Source organism: Haliaeetus leucocephalus, unplaced genomic scaffold (assembly GCF_000737465.1).
Source record: "Haliaeetus leucocephalus isolate CR32 unplaced genomic scaffold, Haliaeetus_leucocephalus-4.0 Scaffold83, whole genome shotgun sequence".
Lineage (NCBI taxonomy): Eukaryota > Metazoa > Chordata > Aves > Accipitriformes > Accipitridae > Haliaeetus > Haliaeetus leucocephalus.
In genome coordinates, this window is record NW_010972519.1 from 1,426,116 (window position 1) to 1,447,060 (window position 20,945).

General features: G+C 41.8%; 1 protein-coding gene across 2 annotated transcripts in view; it reads left to right on the top strand.

Moving 5' to 3' along the window:
- STAC (SH3 and cysteine rich domain) overlaps positions 1-1,947 on the top strand; it is a 71,115-nt gene extending 69,168 nt beyond the window's left edge. For both annotated transcript variants that reach the window (XM_010582382.1, XM_010582390.1), the window contains one exon: positions 1,849-1,947. In XM_010582382.1, coding sequence (XP_010580684.1) covers positions 1,849-1,947 — 99 coding nt within the window. The remainder of the gene's footprint in view (positions 1-1,848) is intronic.
- The last annotated feature ends 18,998 nt before the right edge of the window (positions 1,948-20,945 follow it).

Below are 20,945 nucleotides of genomic sequence, written 5' to 3' on the forward strand. Positions count from 1 at the left end.
GCGTTCCTTTTAACCAGCCAGGTGTAGTTATGGAGAAGCTGCAGAGGCTCATTTTCCCACACAACAGCAGGGATCAACCAAGAAGGGGCATCTCTCAGCCAAGATGCTCTTTCCCACTCTTGGATACTCTGCCATGCTTGGCCATCCTTAGTCTCATGCTTCTCTGCAGGCTTTTGCCCTCATCATTGAAGTTTCCATAGTCTTTCTCAGAGCCACAGACCAACACTTAGCAGTAGTCAGAAACACATTTCTGTGTACATGTGCTTTACACCTCTCTGCTTCGAATGGTAATGTGACTGCAGAGGGAGCAGCTGCTCTGCTAGGGATTCAAGATACAAATGAGCTTGGCTGTTTTGCAACAGAACCTAAGCTAAATGGCATCAATTCCATAACTCTCCCATGCTTTCCATGTGGTTTAGCCCAAACAACAATACTTTTTTTTTTAATTGTATGTCACCTCTGTTGGTGTGCTCAGTCATTCTGCCCCAGGGATCCAATTCAGTTAGTGTTAAGAAGGTAGCTTAAGTAAGAAAATTAATGAGTCGATTTGCTTTCCAAACCTTTGTTTACAGGTACAGAGATGCACCTGACCATTTCCAAATACTGGAGGTGGCAAATATGAAGCAGCTTCACCTCCTTCTTCTGACCTTTCATTTCTCCCTGGGAGCATCAGTGTTGCTAGTAATTTTATGTATGTAACAACAGGAGGACAAGCTGGCCCAGAATTCAGACGTGGTATTTAGGTGTCACCATACAATCCGTAACAGTCATACTGAAATGGATTTAGCCAGCAACACTTTAGAGACATTTTTGTTCATTTCATGCCTTCTGAATTATTGTAATTAAATGCTGTAAATACCTATCAGACAGAGCCTTTGTGAGTGTTAGTCCAGACAGAGGGCTTTAAAGACCTGGCACTGACATCATAAGAAATCACTGAGTTGGTCTCAACAGGACCATCAGTTTTCTGGCTATTTTTTAACCATGTTTGATTAGTAGGAACTATATTGTTCTTTGCCACAGATGTTTGAAAACAATTCTTTATTTTGGGTGGCTCTGTGCTCAAGTGCCCAGTCTGAAGTACTTGTGCCACTAGGCTTTCAAATGGCTCAGCCATTACCAGAAGTGTCTCAGGAAGGCCCCTAAAGTGGAAATACGTGAGATCACAAAGGTCTTCATGAAATGCAAACCTTTACCACAATGTAATATTTGTGCTATTGTAAAGACCATATGGTTTCACCACAACTGTCTCCATTTGGAGTAGATGTTATGCAAACACGCTTGCAGAGCTGGATTCGGATCACATACTTTGGTATCCAAAACAGGCATCTGTAGCTGCAAGGGCTGAGTAAATAACATAACCCACTGCTCATCTGAGAAGTACGTTGGCTCCTTCAACATGCAAAAGAGAATATGCTTGCACTCAGATCAGCTGCTACAAGTGACCCACCTTGGCATCATGGTTCCTTTTCACCACCAGCCATTGAGGGAGCTAGCTAGCTCATGATCTGAAATACCCATTCCTCTCATACACAGACAACTAAATCACAATCATTACAGTAGGCTGAATTCATAATTCAAGTTTCAAAATCTTTGATCCACCACAAAGTTCTTAATGATTTTAATGTCGCTCATGTATATGTGGCACTTCAGGGAGGCAGGGGAAAGATAGCTCTCTGAATATATGGCTCTGAGTTTCTTATCAAAGCAGTCAGAGTCTAAAAGGGATTGTTCTAGTTATAGAAGTAACTAGTGGGATGCCTAACTCACCTGATAAATAGCCTGGAATAATTTGTCGCTTTGATCATGGCAAAGAGTTTATTATTTTCATACCTTCTTTGCATTCAGATTTGTGTGACTTCTGAAAAGGAACACGATGGCTTTATCAAAGTATACAGCGGGAAGAAGAAAGGCTTTGTCCCCATAGACGTCTTAGAAAACATCTGATTCCAACAGCCCACTTGCTGCAGTAGGAGCCCTTTGTTGGCAATGCCTGTCTGCCTCATCTCACACTGTGTCAACCCAGATGGGCTGTCTTGCAGATGTTCAGGGAAATAGTGAGAAAACTGCAACTACAAGAAGAAAAAGACATTTAGACTGCCACAGCAACACTAAGAAATAAGAAAAGTGGAATGTTTGAAAGAAAATATAGTCAGAAACTGCTAGGGAAATGAGAGGTCCTTGGTTACTAACAGGAATAAGGTAAGGAAAAAAAAAAGTCTGGGCTGATTTCTGGTGCAAGATGGCTGTTACAACCCTGATGGAGACAGACAGCTTGTTCTGAAGGTCTAAACTCGCGTCCTGTTCTTGTGTCTTAGAAAACTGTTGGACTGCTTTCTTGCTTGAAGTGTGTATTTGGGGGGGGGGGAGAATACCATTCAAACTGTCCTCATACTACAGTCCAATGCTTGTAGTAAAGTGTGGCTGTGGTTCTACAGTTTTGTCCCCAGTATCAACCGATCAGTTTAAGCGTTTAATCCTGGTGTTTAGTCTCATAACAAAGCAGTCTGGAGACACTACGTGAACATCAGTTCAAGAAATGCACTGTGCCCTGGAAGTTGGCAGCTTTCTCTTTCTGTGCAATCTTCCCATATGAAAGAGTAGCGAATTTGTCTGTCCTTTGTTTTCTCTATATATGAACAAAAGATCTCAGCATATGTTGGGTGTGATGGCTGCTCTTATAGCTCACAAAAATAGCCGGTCCTCTGATTCACAAGCCTGTTTGGAAGTGTCCCTCTGTATTTCCTACACCTTTCTCTGGTGATACAGAAAATGGACGAAATGCTGGGAGAGAGCCACAGGCTGGAAACGTTTTATATTTTCCTGTGTTTATTGCACTTAAAAGATTTTATATATTAATCCTATTTATAAAAAAATAAAACAGTTAACTAACCCCCGGAAGACTGAAAATGCTAGGAAAGAACAGACTGCACACAGAAGTGAAGTCTGTGATTATCAAAATCCAGAACTTGTGACAGAAAGGCTCTGAGTGTCTTAGCATTGTGTTCACACACCAAAGGCGTCTTCTTCATTTACAAAATAGAAGTTTTGCAGATTCAGCAGTAAATACATTGACATGAATTCCTCCTTGACATAACCCACCATGAGCATCCTGTAAACCTTCTCCATCCTAGTGAGACTGTGCAAATAGCTCTGTTTTGTCCATGTAAGCCTCCATCTTCAATCATGTTTTGGGCATATGAACTTTTTGGTACCTGGAGCACAGTCTGTGGGACCTGTGGATCTTGACTAAATTATACCAGTCAGCCAGTGCCAATCCTGTTGTAGAGCAGGGGCCTTATGATGTTTAAAGACAGGGAACCTAATTTCCAAGTATTTAATTGGATGTAATTGCACCAAATACACTTAGACAGCTTACCACGTATTATGACGTAGAGATTAAGTCCTATCCCAAAGCTCCCTGCTGAATTCATGCCTTATTTGACCAGCTTGAGACTGAATGCCAGTCTTTACTGCGATTAACCCCAAATTGATGTCCTAAATCCTGATACTGCAAGAAGAAATTCACATGCTGCCAGGCTAGTATAGGCCTTTGCAAAGGTGACACTATTTCTAAAAAACAAGCTACCAGATCTGCTTTCATATACTGAGGCAGTTTGAGTCTGCGTTGCACTGCCCAGGTCTCAATAGTTGGGTTGTCCTATTTGAATAGCTGACCTGACTCAAAGCCTTATGAAATCCAGTGCAACTCTACACATGACCAGAAGTTCACAGAGCAGCTCAGGCTTCAACCTCTGAGAGACACATTTTGCAGCTCTTTTACGTATCATTTAATTGCAGAGGAGGAAGTTGCAGGGGTGTCAACTGCTGAAACAGGGTCCTTCATAACATAAGTGGTCTATACCAACTATTAATGTCCTCCTGTCTGATCAGAAGTATCTGATTTCATATCTGCTGTGGGAATATCAGCAATTTATAAATGGGGGTTTTTTTCAGTTCAACGATGAATATCTGCTCAGCTCATTTTCCTACGTAACCAATAAACTCAGTGGGACAACAGAGGATTCTGATAAGCCTTAAAGATCAAGAGGAAGAGCAGTAGAGGCATATTAATCCACTCCACTTTATAAGATTTTTTTTTTTTTATTCACCCATTCAAATGAAAAACTCAAGTGTTTGTTAGAATTAAAATATTTGCTACTTTTGATCAGGCCTGTCAAGTGGAAAAAGGACATCTGTATTAATCTCCACATATGTGCTGTTGTTTACATGATTGCATCATACTGTGATTCCCTCCTATTTTAGTCTTCTATGATTTCAATTTATCCCTACAATGTGCATCACATATACAAAGAATTATATGAGTATTACCTACAACTCACAATGGCCTTTAATCAGTGTCAGTTTTATTCCTTTTGATACTGAGCAATAAATAATAAAGTGACTGAGTAAAACAAAACAGACCTTATGTGGACTGTATTATATCTGAGAGCATTGCTTCTGAACCAAAGCTTTCATGGTTATCTTTTCTTTGTGTTTTTTTTGTTTTGCCTTTTTACTGGGCTTTTGTTGTTGTTTGATGTGTAGATATAATTTATGCCTAATTTAGCAAGAAGCACATATATGAATCTTACTTTAAGCATGTGATTCATTGGCTATTTGCATGCTTAAAGCTGAAGCACTTTGCTGAATTAAGGTCTTTTTCCTCAGTTTTATTTTGGATGCCTTACACTGAATCCAGACAAGTATCCCATCATCTTTTTCCTACCATATGTAGTTCACAAGAGATACTGTATTAGCAAGCAGTTAAAAGTCAGACAGAAGATGGAATGGACTTATCTGACGTATGCTCAGAAAAATTGAATTCTAGGAGATAAATGCTGTTCAGATTTAATTTAATATTCTGCTTAATAAAGACTATGCGATGGTTGGAAGGAGAATAGAAGTGTATATTTCTTGGCTTCTTTGCATCAGACTGTATCATTTTCAGTTATCCACCTTCAAGAACATTCACTAAACCTATCAGCAACAGATGTTACTGAGCATTTCCATTTAAAATCTACAGCGCTTGCATTTGCCACATTTAGCAAACCATTTCTAAAGTAGTTCTTCTGCAACGTATGTAGCATGTGTAAACTCGGAGTGAAGTTTTGTGGTGGGGCCATCCTGAACATTTGTTTCTGGCAGATCAGAATGTATTTTAAGCCATTCAACATCTCATCACAGCATAAAACTGGCTACAGAATATTTTCATAAGTGCTAGGAACAGTTGATCAACGTGAGCGGAGGATAAGCTGCCTGAATCATGATCTCCTCCTGTCTGTAAATAACACAGTATCTCAGTTTATTACCATGTTTCTCTACACTTGGCCATTTTGACTCAGTGACTTACTTTGGAGACAGATGCTGCAGTGCACCATCAGCTGTGGACTCATTGCCCCAGGGGAAAGAAGACACTCCTACAAACATTGTGTATCTTTAGCATTGCTTCCAGGCCTTTTTTTGTATTTGTTGAGATGCAATTGACTAAATACAGCTCTCAGTGCCATCAGAGGAACGTGCACATGGCCAGCAGGCCGTGACATTAGAGATTTGGAAGAGCCGTCACCTTCTAAAGAGGCCACCGGAGACCATGTATGTTGTCTAAAATGGCACTAGACAGATGTCTTTGGAAAAGGAACCCAACTCATTTATTTTAAATATGTGCAGACAATACTGATTTATTGAACACTCAAATTACATCTTTCTTTTCCTAAAGGACACTGAATAAATGCAGCAAGACATATCAATCTTGTCCCATTTAAATCCACAGTAAAAAGAATCCTTGAATGCCACAGGGACTGGAGTTCAGCTATTATCTTGGAAAAGGCTAGTCAATGTTACCATTCTCCCAAAAATCTATGATGTAATTTGCCTGATCTAACTGCAAATGTCTACAACTAAGCTAGTAAATCAATCTGCTTTTGCCCTTCCCCAGAAAAGAGAGTAACATGCACTTCAGTACTGTGGTTCATCTGACTGACTGAAGACTTCTGCTTTTGCATAAGCTGGATTGTGCCTCAGAAGTGTCTGTTTCTACCCATCGACAGCCAAGGGAGCATTGGATAGCTAGGTCAGATGTAGACCTCTGCAGATGTACCATCTGTATTAGGGCAGAAAAATTCCTAGCCCTAATTTCTGGATGTATAGGTGTAACATATATAACTCTGTAACAGATACACCTGACTATCATGTGTCTTGTTCTTTTTACAGTTCCTGTGAAGTTACTAGTCATGGTTATTATTAGAAATGAGAAAAGAGGTACATTTTTCCCCCCTTTTTCTTTCTATAGAATTTCCTTTACTGGCTGGTGGATAAGTGTGGCTTCCTAAATAGAACATTTTGCATTTAAGTACAAACATAACTTTAATATCATATAGAACTGATCCTATTAAGGACATTTTAATTTCAAATACTGAACAGGAAGAATATTAGCACAGCCCTATCCCTTCCTGCAAAAGTACTGACTGTCCATAAGTTCCAAGAGCAACAGTAGCATGTACTTACCATGTACCTAGGGAGGTAGATTTGTGTGTGGTTCATCTTCTACCAACATTTCACAGTGTTTCTGCTGGACCACATTCTGAGATGCTACAAACCACCAGAATAAATAGCATTGGCCTGGGCAATTAGACCAGGGTGGGTGTTGCTGTGCTCATTCATACATAACAAAAAGCAAAATGCAGATACGTATTTTCTATTCACTGGTGATACACTTACCAAATAGCTCATATAGCGATGAAAATAAGCATGAAAGAAAGTGAACAAGTACCAAGTATGTCAGGTTCAGCTTAAAAATATGAGGGGGGAGGAGTGTGAATGATATTCCCATGCATATTTGCTCTACTACAAATAGGGTCAGACCAACACAAGTGTTTAATTTCATATTTGAGACATTTCATAAAAAATGTAGTCCCAAATTATCATCCAGATTGTGTGCACTACATTTTGTAAAGCAAGGAGAATATTTTCCCCAGTGGGAATATATGTCACCACAACGTTGAGTTTTCCATGGCTAAAAAGAAGACCTAAATCTAAAAGAGGTACATGAGAGTTATTTTTAAAACCATTCTTGATATAGAAAATTGTTATGTGCGTGGGGATTGAACACTTGGCAGAGTCTCCACAAAAGAGACCCAGAAAAACTATAGCAGGACTGCTTCAGGTCAGCGTGTATGTCCATCCCCTGAGTGGCTCAAGGAACTCTATGCAACACCTACCTAAATTAACATCATTTGTTCAATCAAATAAGCTTAAATTAATTTCATATTTTATTTATGTACATACAGGCAACACATAAACATATATAGATATATATGTGTATCTTACATTCATTAACATCAACCCAATGGCAAGAGCACATGCCCTTAAAAATCTGTCCTGATTGATTTTTTTCCCTATCTTGATGTGCTCAACACCTAGTTAGGATGGTAATTGGTGCCTGATAAGTACTGAGACAGATGGCTATATGGACAGGGTGGGCTAGGCTTGACAAGTTTTATGCTGTTAGGCAAAGCATATAACATATAAACCCAGAGTTACAGGCAGTTGAACTGCAAATAGGCAATACACAGAGCACAGTCAAGATACTGCTCTGAAATGCATGTCATTCATCAGGCAAAGTTAGGATTGCATGCTGCATACAAATTGGCAGCCTGAAAACATTGTCAGAACAACGTGTAAATCATGCCTCTTTAACCTGGCTGCCTCACAATAATGAGATATTGAAAATAAAGAATAACTTCTTCTTGGAGGTCTGAAGGAGAGGAAGCCAGGAGGCATTCCTATGGGCTTAAAATAAAATTTTTTAAGCAGTGCTAGTCGGTCCCACGTACACACCATGAGAAGGGCACATAAATTTACCTTCATTAGAATGAAGTAAATCAACATCTGAATAATTACTGTGCTTCCAGCGGTTTGCCAGCTGATAGGGTCAGAGGCTGACAACACAAAACTGAAAGACTGTGAGAGTTGTTTCAGCTTTGCATCACAAACAGGAAAAAAATGAGAGGTGGCTGTGGGCCAAATCCAATTTTTAAAAGAACCAGTGCAGTAGTGGTACCGAAGCAAACTCTTCTATGTGCCTTGACTTTTCCGCATAGCCCCCTCTCCCTGGCGGGGCCGGTCCAGGTGGCCGTGGCAGTGGCTCCCACCCCATGCTCTCATCCAAGGGCAGCACCGCAGGTGCATGGGCACAATCGTGGAGCAGACTTCTGGGCTGTTCCCGGCATGCCCAGCCCATGCCAGCAAAGCCTCTTTCCCACTGCTCTTCCTTGCAGGGATCATGCCAGTTTTGTTGCTGGCTGGCCACTGCTTGCCCTTGTGTCTGGCAGGAGAAAAATAACCAAAATTTTCCCAAGCAAACAGAAGCCAAAAAAAGCAGCCAGCGTGGCAGCAGTCTCCAAAACCTTGGAGTCTGGCCTTCCTGCACATCCCTGCGGTGTTGCAAACTGCACCGCAAAAAGTGGCCGTTCTTTGTGCCTCCCTGCAACGTGTTGTTCCCCTCCGCTGCTCATGGTCCTCCTCTGGCTGGGCAGGCAGCAGTACCTTTCTCACCAACACACCAACCATCCTCATTTTACACCCACTGAGTCTCACTCTCTGTCTTGCCAGGAAAAACCTTTCAGGCCCATCTAGTGCATCCGCCCTATTAAATGCTTGCTGTCAAGCAAGTTGCACCAAAAAAGGCAAGGCTGGCACTGGCCCTGCCTCAGCAGCCTTCCCACATGGGCGTCTTCTACAAACTGGTTGGAAATCCTCATTCAAATGGATATGGGGCTGCTGTGAGCCACATCACCGGCACTGGGTATGGAGAGGGTCCACTCCCATGTGATCAAGGAGGGAAGGGCAAAAACAGACGCTACCTTATTGTGACCCTTTGGAAGAAGTCTGGGTCTCTAAGGCCCAAGTATTAGGTGAGTCATACTAAACATGGGAGAACAACTTCTGTTTTCAGCCCATTTACATTATTTATTACTCTCTCCACATTTTGCCTCAAGAAATGCAAAGTGAAAGCAATCTATCTCTCCTGCTCTCTCTTTCGCTCACTCTACATCCCAATCAGCTGCTGCCTTGTGTCTTTGTGCTCAGTCTTGCAAAGGTCTCCCCTCCTTGGTTTTTCTCCCCCTGCCAAAGGCGATGCTTCCTGTGGATATTATCCAAGGTACAGTGAGAAATTCCCTCCTGCAGGATGGTGGGGCCAGGCTTTTCTATGTTGATCGTGTCCCCTGGTAAATAGCAGTTCCCTGCAGACACCCTTGTTCATGCTGTGGACACCAACACCTAAGCAGAAGGAAGGGAGGGAGGGCAATGATCTTCATAAGCATTTTTATTTTGGGCAGGACCTGGAGTGACTTTAATGTAAAATGCCTGATCTCCAGCTGGACAGCATCCAGCCCCATTGCCGTACCTGTACCACAGCGGGGTCTGAAAACGGCCATCACAGCAATCCGGTTTGCAATTCATTCCTGCTGCAAGGAACTATAGGGTCCTGTTTGTTTATTTAAAACCATAGTAGACACTTAACCAGAAGTCACAAGACCCCAGATGTGTACTAGGAAGGTGAATTATTTGATTAGTGGGACTGAGTGTGATCAGGCCCCTAATCACTCACAGCAGACTCGCTTGCCTCTTTCATGCTTGCAGGCAGGCCTAAAGTACATCATCCGACATTAGCAGTCACAGGGGAGATTAAGCTGACAGTACATGTGGTGTGTATTACCCAAGCACAGCTATCCACATTACTAAGTATTGGCTGAATTGACTACAACATTTGAAGTTCAGTCTTTCCAGGAATGAGGTATCAGCTGCACAGGGAAGAAGTAAGCCCAGGCTATTATAGTGTAAAGAGAAGGTTACCCCATAAAAATAGCACCTAGATCACATGCGTTCAGTTTCTTGCTTAACTGTTACCAAGGTAATTCATCTAATGGTACTGGAGCTAAAATGAAAGTTAATACTGTGATGGGACACTCTAGAAAAGCACACTGGAGCAGAAATGTTTTTTTCAGTATTTATATAGTTTGCAGCATTTTATCATGTAAATAAATGGTAAATACACAAAAATAGCCCAAGACAAAACTATTAGCTTACTCCTACCCATCATCTTACACGTGCACCTTTTAAACCATCTGCTGTACTTTTTCTGTAGAGGTATGTACAGTCCTGTGGCCTCTAGAGGCTACTGTAATATGAATTATTAGTACAAATGGCAAGCAAATCTGCTTTACTGACATCCTGAAATTAACTCACAAGTGCTTTATGGAAGGAACAGAAAATCAGTTTAATTCCTGTACATAAATCTCCATTGGACAGTAAGACATTTCCTACAGTCTTCCTTAGAAGGGCAAAAGGTCCCACATACCTAACTGGAAGAGACAGATTTCTTCTTGAAGACTGCAGCACCAAGACCATTGCTATCCTCCACATTGCGTGCAAGGCTCTGCTCTTTAAAGACCTCAGAGACACCACAAAGAACCTGTGCCAGCCTTCCATCCAAATACCAGGACTGCAATGGGACATGCAAGCCTGCACACAATGTTAACTGGGACAGTCTTTGTATCCTGCACACTTACATGCATTTTGTGCAAAAAAAAGGTGGCACACTGGGCATATCTGTATCTACAACATGCTCCATGCAGACATAATGAAGCCTTGGTTGTAGGTTAGGTCTCAGCTGCTCTGAAGCACTGCTGCTGCACAGAGTGATTGCTAGCTGTGCAGAAAGCACAACTTCCCACTCTCTGTTCAGGCCGTGTCTACCTGGTGTTGATCATATTGTTTGCACAGGTCACGATGCTCTAGCTTGGTTTCTCCAAAATCCTGGTGCCCTTTATCTTGGCTTGTGTGACATTAGTAAGGGTTGTAAAAATACAGTTTAATTCTCTGCATAATGCCCCCCCCAACACACAAACCCAATTAACATAATGCATCAGCTGAGAGATTAGATGCTGGAGCAGGCACACAGTTCTTCATCTGACAGCATTGTACTCACCCCTTAGACTTTGGTTACACAAAACCTGCTAATTGAGAAGGAAGCTCCATAATTTCTTGAGTTTTAAGAGCTCCTTAAGAAATCTTCCTGCTTCAGTGCCCCAAATAACCCCCTAATAGATTTAGCACACTTGTCACATTTAATGCTAGCAATTAGTGAAACAATCTGCAGCAGGCCAGAAGCATCAAAGAAGCCTCTGTGAGAGTGAACTCCTCTACCCACCAGATCAGTGCAGCCGTGGGTGGTGGAGGTAATAGGAATGGTCATTTTTGCTCTCATTCCTGTAGGGTGGTTCCACCTCCAGATGAACCCAGGTCATCCTCAGCCCCAAAGAGTCATTTTTGCAGGCAGGCATCACCAGATAGTGGTCTTCACATGTTTTAACTTAAAAACCAGGGGGATACCCCTTGGCCCTTCAGAGTAATACCACTTTTACAGCCAGCTTTCAAAGATGTTGCCCTCTTATAAGATTTCACCCTCTTTTAAGCAGCATCACTGTGGCTTTGGTCTCAGAGCAGTCAAGGAAAGACCTGACAAGTAGATGGAGCGGTGTCTAAGTAATGTTGTAGTGTCAGTCTCACCACGGAAGATGAAGATTCAGTGCCTGCTTAGCGGAAATCCAAACACAGATGGGGTAAGTGCCTTCCCCCCACTGTCTCGGGAGCAAGGGAAGGAACAGCTGTCAGTGCTAATGAGATATAGAGCAGGTGATGTAATTATCATCTAAGAGCCTGAGCAGGATGAGACAGACGTTGCTTTCAGGGTTCATTGCTTTCCTAGTGACACCTGCTAACCAGCTTACATGATACCCCCCCTAGCCACACCAGATACAGCCTAATATAAAATGAACTGTTTTGAGTAAAACCAAAACATTCTAGGTGATATCAAAGCCATACTTGAGGCTGCCCTTAAACAGTGGGAGTCCCAGCAGGAATTGAAAACGGGGCCATAAATTACTCTTAAATAAATACGCCAATCCTGCTTCCTGAGAATCTGTCTCCAAGCTTGTACATCACCACAAGTCCCTTCTTCCCCAAATGGCATCAAGCAGCTTTGCATAGAGCTGCGGAGGACTGGTGACTCTCCACTAATCTGCAGGCTGAGAAATAATCTAGTTAACGATGGGTTTGAGGTTACTGTAGGAAGGAGGGCCCAGCTGACGTTGACCCGATCAGATTCAAGTGGTGCTGAGGAATGGAGGCAGCTCCCAACATGGTGGGAATAACACAGGGAGACTTTGGGTATGTAAAAACCACAGTTGCATGTCAAACCACAGTCAAGCACTTGCAAAAAGGCCCAGCATCATCACTTAAATGAGATCATCACTTAAATAGGCAGGATGTGTTTGGGAACTTGGTTTTGCTGTAGGAAAGATGAAGGAAAGTGGGAAGACCTTGTGGATCAATTTAAACCCCTGTGGCCCAAGTGCAATGGCATAAGAACAACTGTATGCTATGTGATGCTTGGATCCATGTTCATCCATGCTACTGAGGGCTGAGAACAAGTGGACAAGGGTGATAAAAATCCATTAAACATGGGACAAGGTAAGTGAGTTAAGACTGTAAAGTGCTCTAAAGAGAATCTTGTGCCACTGGAGCCCAAAGTGTTACCACGGACATCTGGCAGCAAATGGTGCTCTGTAAAACACTGTAGACTGATTTAGATAAACTCCAAGGGAACATGTGGATAGGTCTAAAATCACCCCCACAAAATGCGTTGCCCTTGCTCTTAGGCCTGGCTGGATTGCAGGGAGCAATATAAGATTGTACTCAAAGGGAGAGGGTGTCAACAGGGACAGAAGAAATCTGTTTTTGCCACCAGTCCAACTTGACAAGAGAAGAGGACTTTTTATTTTCAAGTTGTGTTCACTCATTTAAATACTTTTCAGGTAATTAACACTGGGCACCAACAGAGCTGATGTTCCCTGAAGAAGAGTGAAACATTTATTACCCTTCTCCTCTTCCTTCCTGAAATGATTGAGGTGAAAGAAAGGTTAGGAGAGTCTTTTCTGGGTTGTCTTATTTCTCTTTTTTCTTTCACAGTGGTTCCAGGAATGGAAAGTCATTAATCACCTATCATCAAGATGGCAGATAAGAGTTGCATTGGGGTTAGCAAGGATTGGAAAAGATCATTTAAGCACAGCAATTAATTGAAATGAGTAAGATGGGGACAGACTTTTTATTCAAAAATAAGTAGCAGGTGATAGGCAACAGAGTTGGACTGGTATTAAGAAAAATTGAGTGAGGAACCTTAGCCGACAAAGACAAAAAGTAGAAAATTAGTTATAAAGTAAAAAGAAAACACAGTAAATGCATAGAGAAAAAGGTTCATAGTGATAATCCCTGTTTATTTATTGTTTTAAATTATTCAGCTGGAAACTCTGACTCTACTTTTCCTCCTAATTGTTAGCCATGTCAGTACTACATAGACAAAGCAGTGGGAGCCAAATACCAGCAACCTTTGATGGTCTAGAAGAAGAATGCTTCAGAACCACAGATATATATCCTGCAATGCTGCAGCTGCTGAGTTGCATGAGCTCTCATTATATCTTTTGCTGGTTTTATGCATCCTGTGCTTTTGGCACAGCCGCCACCAATTCCACCATCCTCCTTCTCACACAAGCCTTCCTCTGTGTGAAGGACTCGCTGGGAAGCTCCTGCTGACCACTCACCTCTCCCAGATTCGCTGCAGACTCGCAGCGTTGTTTTACAGGGGCAGACAATATCACCAAAACCACCTCCCTCTTTTATCTCCTTTCTGAAGGAGGTGCCAAAAGCCAATGAAATAGCCTGCTTTGAAGAGCTAACACAACACAATAAAACCTGCCCACAACCTAAAAGATTCATGAGGCCTTTCCTTTGAAAAGTCTTACAGTCAGAACAACTGGGGATGAAACACTTTTTACCATGTTTGGCCATAAAGAGCCTCCATTCATAAAAGTCTCTTGGAGATATGATTTAACTGACATACAATCTTTTAATGGCAAGCAGTTTCCATATGGGTTACTTCTACCACTTTGTTAAGCTCAATACATTCTCTACTAAAGAAATTTGTTGTCTCACACCCATGCAAAAAATTTCCCGATGGCATATCCAGAGTTGGAATTTCATCAAGATAAGTACAATCTTGAATCAAATGCTTCAATTTCCACAAATTGCAATTTCTATAAGAAAATGGCATTAGAAAAAATTTAACTCACTCAACAGACATAGCAACGAATGCTACTTCTTATATATTGTGGCATTGTAAAGATGCAGTAGGGTTACGGGGTGTTGTGGTGTCCATTGGCAGGTTCTGCCATGATTCCCTGTTGAGCCTATTTGGATTTTCAGCAGATATCTGGTGCGACATGGTGAAATTACACCAGAGAGTAGGCAGAATCCCAGTTTGCCACTGGAGCAGCTGTCAAAAAAAGCTTTCATCTCAGAGAAAACCTGAGGAAGGGAAAGGTTTCCAGGAGGAAAAATTAATTAAATTCATCAGCTGGCTACAACTTGTTACTCTCTAGAAGAAAGGAGGAAACAGGACTGAAACTGCATTGCAGAGTTGTATGTTCAGAAGTCAAAATTTCTCTCCTAACTGTTACTGAACAACTCATAGTCTTTAAATTGGGGCAGAGGCATCCAGGACTAAGTTTTCAGCTTCCCTGTGCCCAGAATGTCCATTACCTAGTGAATCCTGATGTCCAACCGCAAAAAGTCAGGGCCTCTTGGAAGTTACCTCTTGGAGCAGACTTTTGTCCTGGACTGGTGGCTTCCAGATAAATTAGCAGCCTCTCAGTCATCACTCTCCCTTTCACCTTCATTTAAAAAAAAAAATAAAAAAAAAAAAAAGTTTTCAAAATGGTATCCTTCCCATTGTGATAGCTAGCAAAATAAAAAAGCATTCACCTCCTGGAGCTGACAACTGATCTTTGAACCACGTGTGAAACATCCAGTTATGACTTTTTCATTCCTGCTGAATAAAAGGCCAATTTTAATAACTCTTTTATGCCTTCTAATCAAAGTTCAATATTTGGTGCAATATTTTTTTTGCATAAATATCCTGTTCAGCTGCCAGCTGGAGCACACAGAGCCAGGTTGATCTAAAGCATCAATCTTGAGGAAATTGGAGAAGTTCATAATAAGCTCTCAGTCATATTTGCAATGCAAGATTAACACCATTTCTGCATGATTTGGCTCAGTCTAAGTCCTGAAAGACCAATAACACCCAGAGCAGCTGTGATTAAAGTTCACACACTGGGCTGTCATTTAGTGGATGTTACATTAATTACAGTCCTGCTGGCTTCAGAGGAGAATTGTTCTGCTGTCTTTTAGGATACCAAGGCTGTTGTAATCACATGTATTCAAAACAAATCTCAAAAAATTGAGAATAAATCTAAAAAAAAAGAAAAGTCCAGGTAGCAACTTTATTAAGACTGGGAACTTGCAACTAGCTCTGCTGCAACAGGGCAGATTCAACTTTCTGAAAATGATGTTTTCTTCAGATATGCTGGCTGGCGCAATTCTCTTTGCATGCACTATTACTGCTCAGTATATGGGGCATGACTCATGATACATCACAACACAGAGTGATAGCTAGAGAAAATTGAGCTTCTGAAAACTGAGATTAAAGGGGAAAAGCCACAGGAATAAATAATAGCATAGACAGATAGGGCTGGAGCATACAAATGAGATGTCTCAGAATAAGTTTTGGCCTGTCATCTAACCCCTGGTAGTGGGCTGTGGACACGCTTTATCTTCCTAGCATGCTAAGGGATGTGTGAGGTAATTAAAAGAAGTCAAGTATGAGGCCTTCTGCTACCAAGTCCAGGTATGCTGGTACTTGAGGGTCAGAAGCTTGTGTATTTTCCAGCATCCCCTTGTTTTTAGTCATCTGATAAACAGCCCCAGGCCACCAGCCAGCTCTGCCCACCTGCAGCCTGCAAGGACAGACACTTGCAGCAACTCCCCTGTGACTCAGGTCTCAGCACAGCAAACCATTCCCACCATTCCCATCCAGCAAACCTCCCGCTTGGTTTCTGCAACTCTGCCCTGGGTGTGGTGGGTCCGAGCACAGCCACGTACCTTCCCAGGGGAGGAAAGCTGCAGTCTGGCTTTGCCCCCTCAGTAGAGACATTTGTGGTACAAGTGTAAGTAAGGACTGCACTCCTACCAATTTATTTTAATTTTTTTTTTACTTAAGAGTCTGACTTGAAAATTCGTCTTGCAGTTCTTCCTATGAACTTCATATTTGTCAGGTGGTGCCTTTTATGGTGCTACATGATCTCAAGCGCTGCTTACAACTAATAAATCTCTTTGCAAACTTCGCTTTGGTTTAAGGAAAAGACTACATGTTACTTCTAGTATTTCATACTTCTCCATACCTACAAATGCACATGTAGAGCATAGAGCGTGAGCCGAGCAGAACATGCTTTACCACCTCTGCTGCTTCCTTTTGAGAACAGAAGAGACGGCAAGTTCAGCAACTGGAAGGAAAACAAAGAGGGGACGGAGAGATATCAGAGAGCAAAGAGAAAGAACAGCCCTCTAAAATCGCTTGCTGCTGTTCTGCCTCTGTAGATAAACACACATACATAAGTTGATTATTGGGCCTCTTTTTTTCCAAAAATGACTATCTCTCAATAGTAAGATGCAGAGACTGATGTTATAAAAGGGTGGATGGTTTTAAATTAAATTAAAAGAAGACAATAACTTCATAATGGCTTTTCCAGAACATAAGCGTCCTTCCAGCAAAAAAATAATCTGATATTATTGTAAGAGCCAACAAGCTTTCACACCCAAATTGTTACAATATTGCAAACTAAATCCATGCAACTCATGTATTGTTTCTTATTTTTAGTCTTACTAGCCTTGCACTGGGCATGCCACCTGCCCTTTTGTTCTGCCTTGCTTTCCATAGTCAGAGGCAAGCTGCTGAAACACTTCTCAGAAATGCTGGGACATAAGTGTCCGGGAAAGTCGTCTTGTGTTGGCCCACGCACACATCCTCCCACTTGACAGACATCTTTTGTTAAATCAATACCACAGAAAAGCCAACAGAAAGATCATGTCTTTCTTTGTGCAAGTGCATATAGCACTTCAGTATCGATCACCCCTGAAACAACTGGGAGCAAAATAACACCGGCAACAGCCTCTATTTTCCTGAAGAAAACAGTGGAATCCCAGAGGAGTAAATGAAATATCCATGCTCCATCATTGCTTTTAAATGATGGCCTTCATCCTCAGTGAGGCGAGCCCCAGCGGTGCCGGAGGGGTTTTGTGTGGGCAAAAAGATTTAGCTGCCAAGAGCTTTCAGTGGGATGGGGGTCAGACTAAACAGGTCTTAATCCTGCTTCCATTAAGTCAGCTGAAAGACTCCCATGGAGAATATGATCCAACCTCTCGCTGCCTGTGTTTTAGCATGGAAAAGAATTAAGGAGCAGGTTAACAAGATGGATTAAGAACAACTTCTTTCAAAAAAAATGTGATGGAAGAGGGAGAGAAGGAAGGGACAGAGACTGATGCATTTGGGAGAAAACCTAAAATTTCAAGACAACAAGAAGAGATACATAAATGAAACATAATCATTAGTAAGTAGAAGTTTTAAGTTTAATGCCTACCTATGTATTCCTTAAAGAAAAACATACTGGATCCAGTGAAGGTCATATATGCCCACCTAAGGAGATGTTACAGCCAGGGTGACAGTGATGCTGTATAGACTGTCAGTAAAGAATGAGTTTCCAAGCCACTTCTGTGTGAGGTGATACATCCTGGACAAAAGGATGCTAGCCCAGAGGCACCATCAAACCCCCGTCCATGGAGCAACTCTAGTGCAATGATGTGAAAACAATCCTTTGTTAAACATTCTCCCTGGTTCTCTGATAAAGGATGTAATTGCTGGTATTAAAAACACAAAAGAAAATTAGAAACCAATAGAAATTGATATGGAACAAATTGCAATGCATAAAATTCATTCTAGATTTTTCCTTAGTGTCTCTAATTTTCCTTTTTTATATGTTCTACACATTAAAACTTGGAGTTTATGCTGAAGATACCAGGGGAAGCTCTGCGACTGTCAGGACTAGGAGAGAGTTTTCAGAGTATGTTCGGTACAACAGAAGTTGTATTAAGAACTGCCAACATTGATGCTGAAGTTCTGTTTCAGCACTGGACAAGTACAGCTCCAATGTTTTCAGAGAGTCATGGCAAAAGGTATTCACAAGAAGGTGAGATGCTTGTAAGCTGAGCCATTCAAACACACTGTGTGCTGGCACCCGCAGACCCAAGATCTCTCCCAGATGGATGAACAGAGACACTTTTTCTCTGAGACAGAGAAATCACAGACCTTCAGATCAGGACAGTCGCATCCTGAAACTCACTGAAAAGGATACAAGCTCTACAGGTTTCCGACCCAGCACAAAAGAAGCTTCAGCAGCATGTTGTAGGGATTTAAAAAACAGATCCCAGGATACATTAAAAACAAGAAATATGTGGCTTACTGTAAGGGAGAGTGTGTTACCTGTGCAGGCAACACAGATAAGATGAACACCAGCTACAGAACTAGTTCCAATTTAGGTGCTGAAAAACTTGGTGCTGGAAAAGGCATCAAAAATTATGCCAGACACATAAAAAATTACTTCCAGCTAGGTAGTTATTCAGAAGCTCATCAAAAGGATGGTTTCTGAGTAATGCGTTCACCTGGTGTTATCACTTTCAGAGAGAGAGACCAAGGCCAGTGATAAGTTCTTCTATCCAAGACAGACATAAAAAAGCACCAAGGGCTCAGAGGTGAATGAGGCAAATTCTGACCAGAAATAAAACCCATGTTTTGAGGAGCAAGGGTAACTGACCAGTTGGACAAGACACCAGAAGAATGGCAGAGTTTCAGTCTGAGAAAGGGGTGACTTAGAAAATAATCTTCATCTTGCCCTGAAGCTACCAGCCTCAAGACAGCAGTAACCCTGCAAGACCAGGAATAACCCAGGAAATGTGGGAGATGGTGTAAAGGTCACATCTGAACTTAACCTCTCTGAACCATTGTTGAAAATCATTGTTATTAACCTGAAACATAAAATGGGAATGAATCACTGAAAGTCTTTGAGAGGCCTTTCATTATAAGTATCCTTACACTGAGTTATTGAGTGTACTTTAAAGAAACGAAAAGGAGCAATTGTACTATCCAAGGACAAGGAGTGGAAATTATTTTAAGCCTTAAAAATGACACTTACTTTTTTCAAGAAGTGTTGCCCAGGTGTTTGCAGCATTAGTCAGAGTTTTCAATTGTCTAAGCACAGTTAATCTCAACCTTGAAACCGGTTATTAGTCAGCCAGCCACTGGGAAGTGGAGGAGAGGAGGGGAAGGTTTTGGTGTCACACAGGTGTCAAAGCAACCCTAAAGAAGCCAGAGGAATCACAATAATGTAAAACACAAATACTCTGACTCTGGGGATTGCACCCATGCCAACGTGACTGGCACATGAGCAAACAGCACTGAGAAGCAGTCCTGAGTGCAGATAGATGCCTGCTCAGCCAGTCCTGTAATATGCAAAGAGCTTCCCCAAAACCTACGCTCCCAGATGGTGAGCGGCAGCAAGCACTTGCAAAAGTAGCGTTGGAAGTGAAGTACCAGAAAATAATCCAATAGCCACTTGTGCTCTCCTGTAGCCTGAGGAACTGGTTTTATGGAGGAAAAGATGGTGGGCTTAGGCAGGGTCCCTTGGTGGCCAGCCCTGTGACCAAACCTGGAGATATAGCCACCATTTCAGAGATCCAGCTGCTGACCTGGGCAGATGTGGAGCTGCAGCAGCAGGGCACAAGGGGAATAGCAGTCACTATGGGTCAAGTGCATGCACATGTTTCTGTCACTGCTACTGTGCATGCCCTGAATAACCCAAGCTTGAGTGAGACTAATGTATGGATAGTACCAGTGTATTAACTTTGAAGCTGCATTTTGCAACCCCAAATATCAATGACGCAGAAAAGCTGATCTATGCTAATGGAGCTACCACTGACTTACTTAATCTTTTATCTTAAGGAGACAGGCACAAGGAAGTATGACCCTAATTCTTCCAGAGATAAATTTGCCATCTGGGGGGAGGGTTGGAAAAAAATAATTTTGAAGAACTATACCATCCATTTCTTAAGGGTGGACAGACTCTTAAAGAGTGCCATCCTTTTCTTATGGGTGGACAGACCTGGCAAGCAGTGGCCAGCCATATGAGTTTATATGTCCCTGGTGTGAGCAGAAGACATGCTGGTGTGTGTCTGCTGGCAATGGCACAGAATATTCCTGATCAGTGCTTTGAAAGCAGCTTTTCCCCTCCTCTACATAACTATGCAATCTTTTAACGTGATCCTGGGAATTATCCTTTTTCCAGTGCCCCATTTGACTTTGTTGTTGATGTCATGGAAAAAAAGCAGTCAGTTGTTTACCAGAGCATTTGATTTCTTATCAGCAGATCTGGCTATGAATAATTATACCACATATTAATACCATAGTAAGCCAGCTAGTGGGCTACAGACGCCTAACAAATAACAGGATGAGAGAAGAAAGGGCAGATTGGCAGGATGCTGTTTGCCTTTGCAAGGGTTGAATTATAGAACTGGCCAGGCTTCAAAATTGTGAATCATTAAGAACATGCACACAGCAGTTTTACATCAGTGAGCTCTATTGACTGTAGTGGAGCTAATATTGATCTACTAAACATATGGGAGTGGGGAAGCAGGTCCCACATAGTTAAAAATGTGTTTTAATGTCTGTCCTTTGAATTGTGTTGGTTCCCTGAAACACCCATGCATTTCTGACATCATGACCAGACCTTTATCCAAAGCCTTTGAAATGATAGATGTTTCTGTTCAGGTTCACAGTGACAGAAACCTTTGATACATGACTGAAAATATATGATTGTGAGTTACCATGCTTATTGTAGCTCTCTTATCATGTTAACCCAATTTGCAATACCTACATTCAT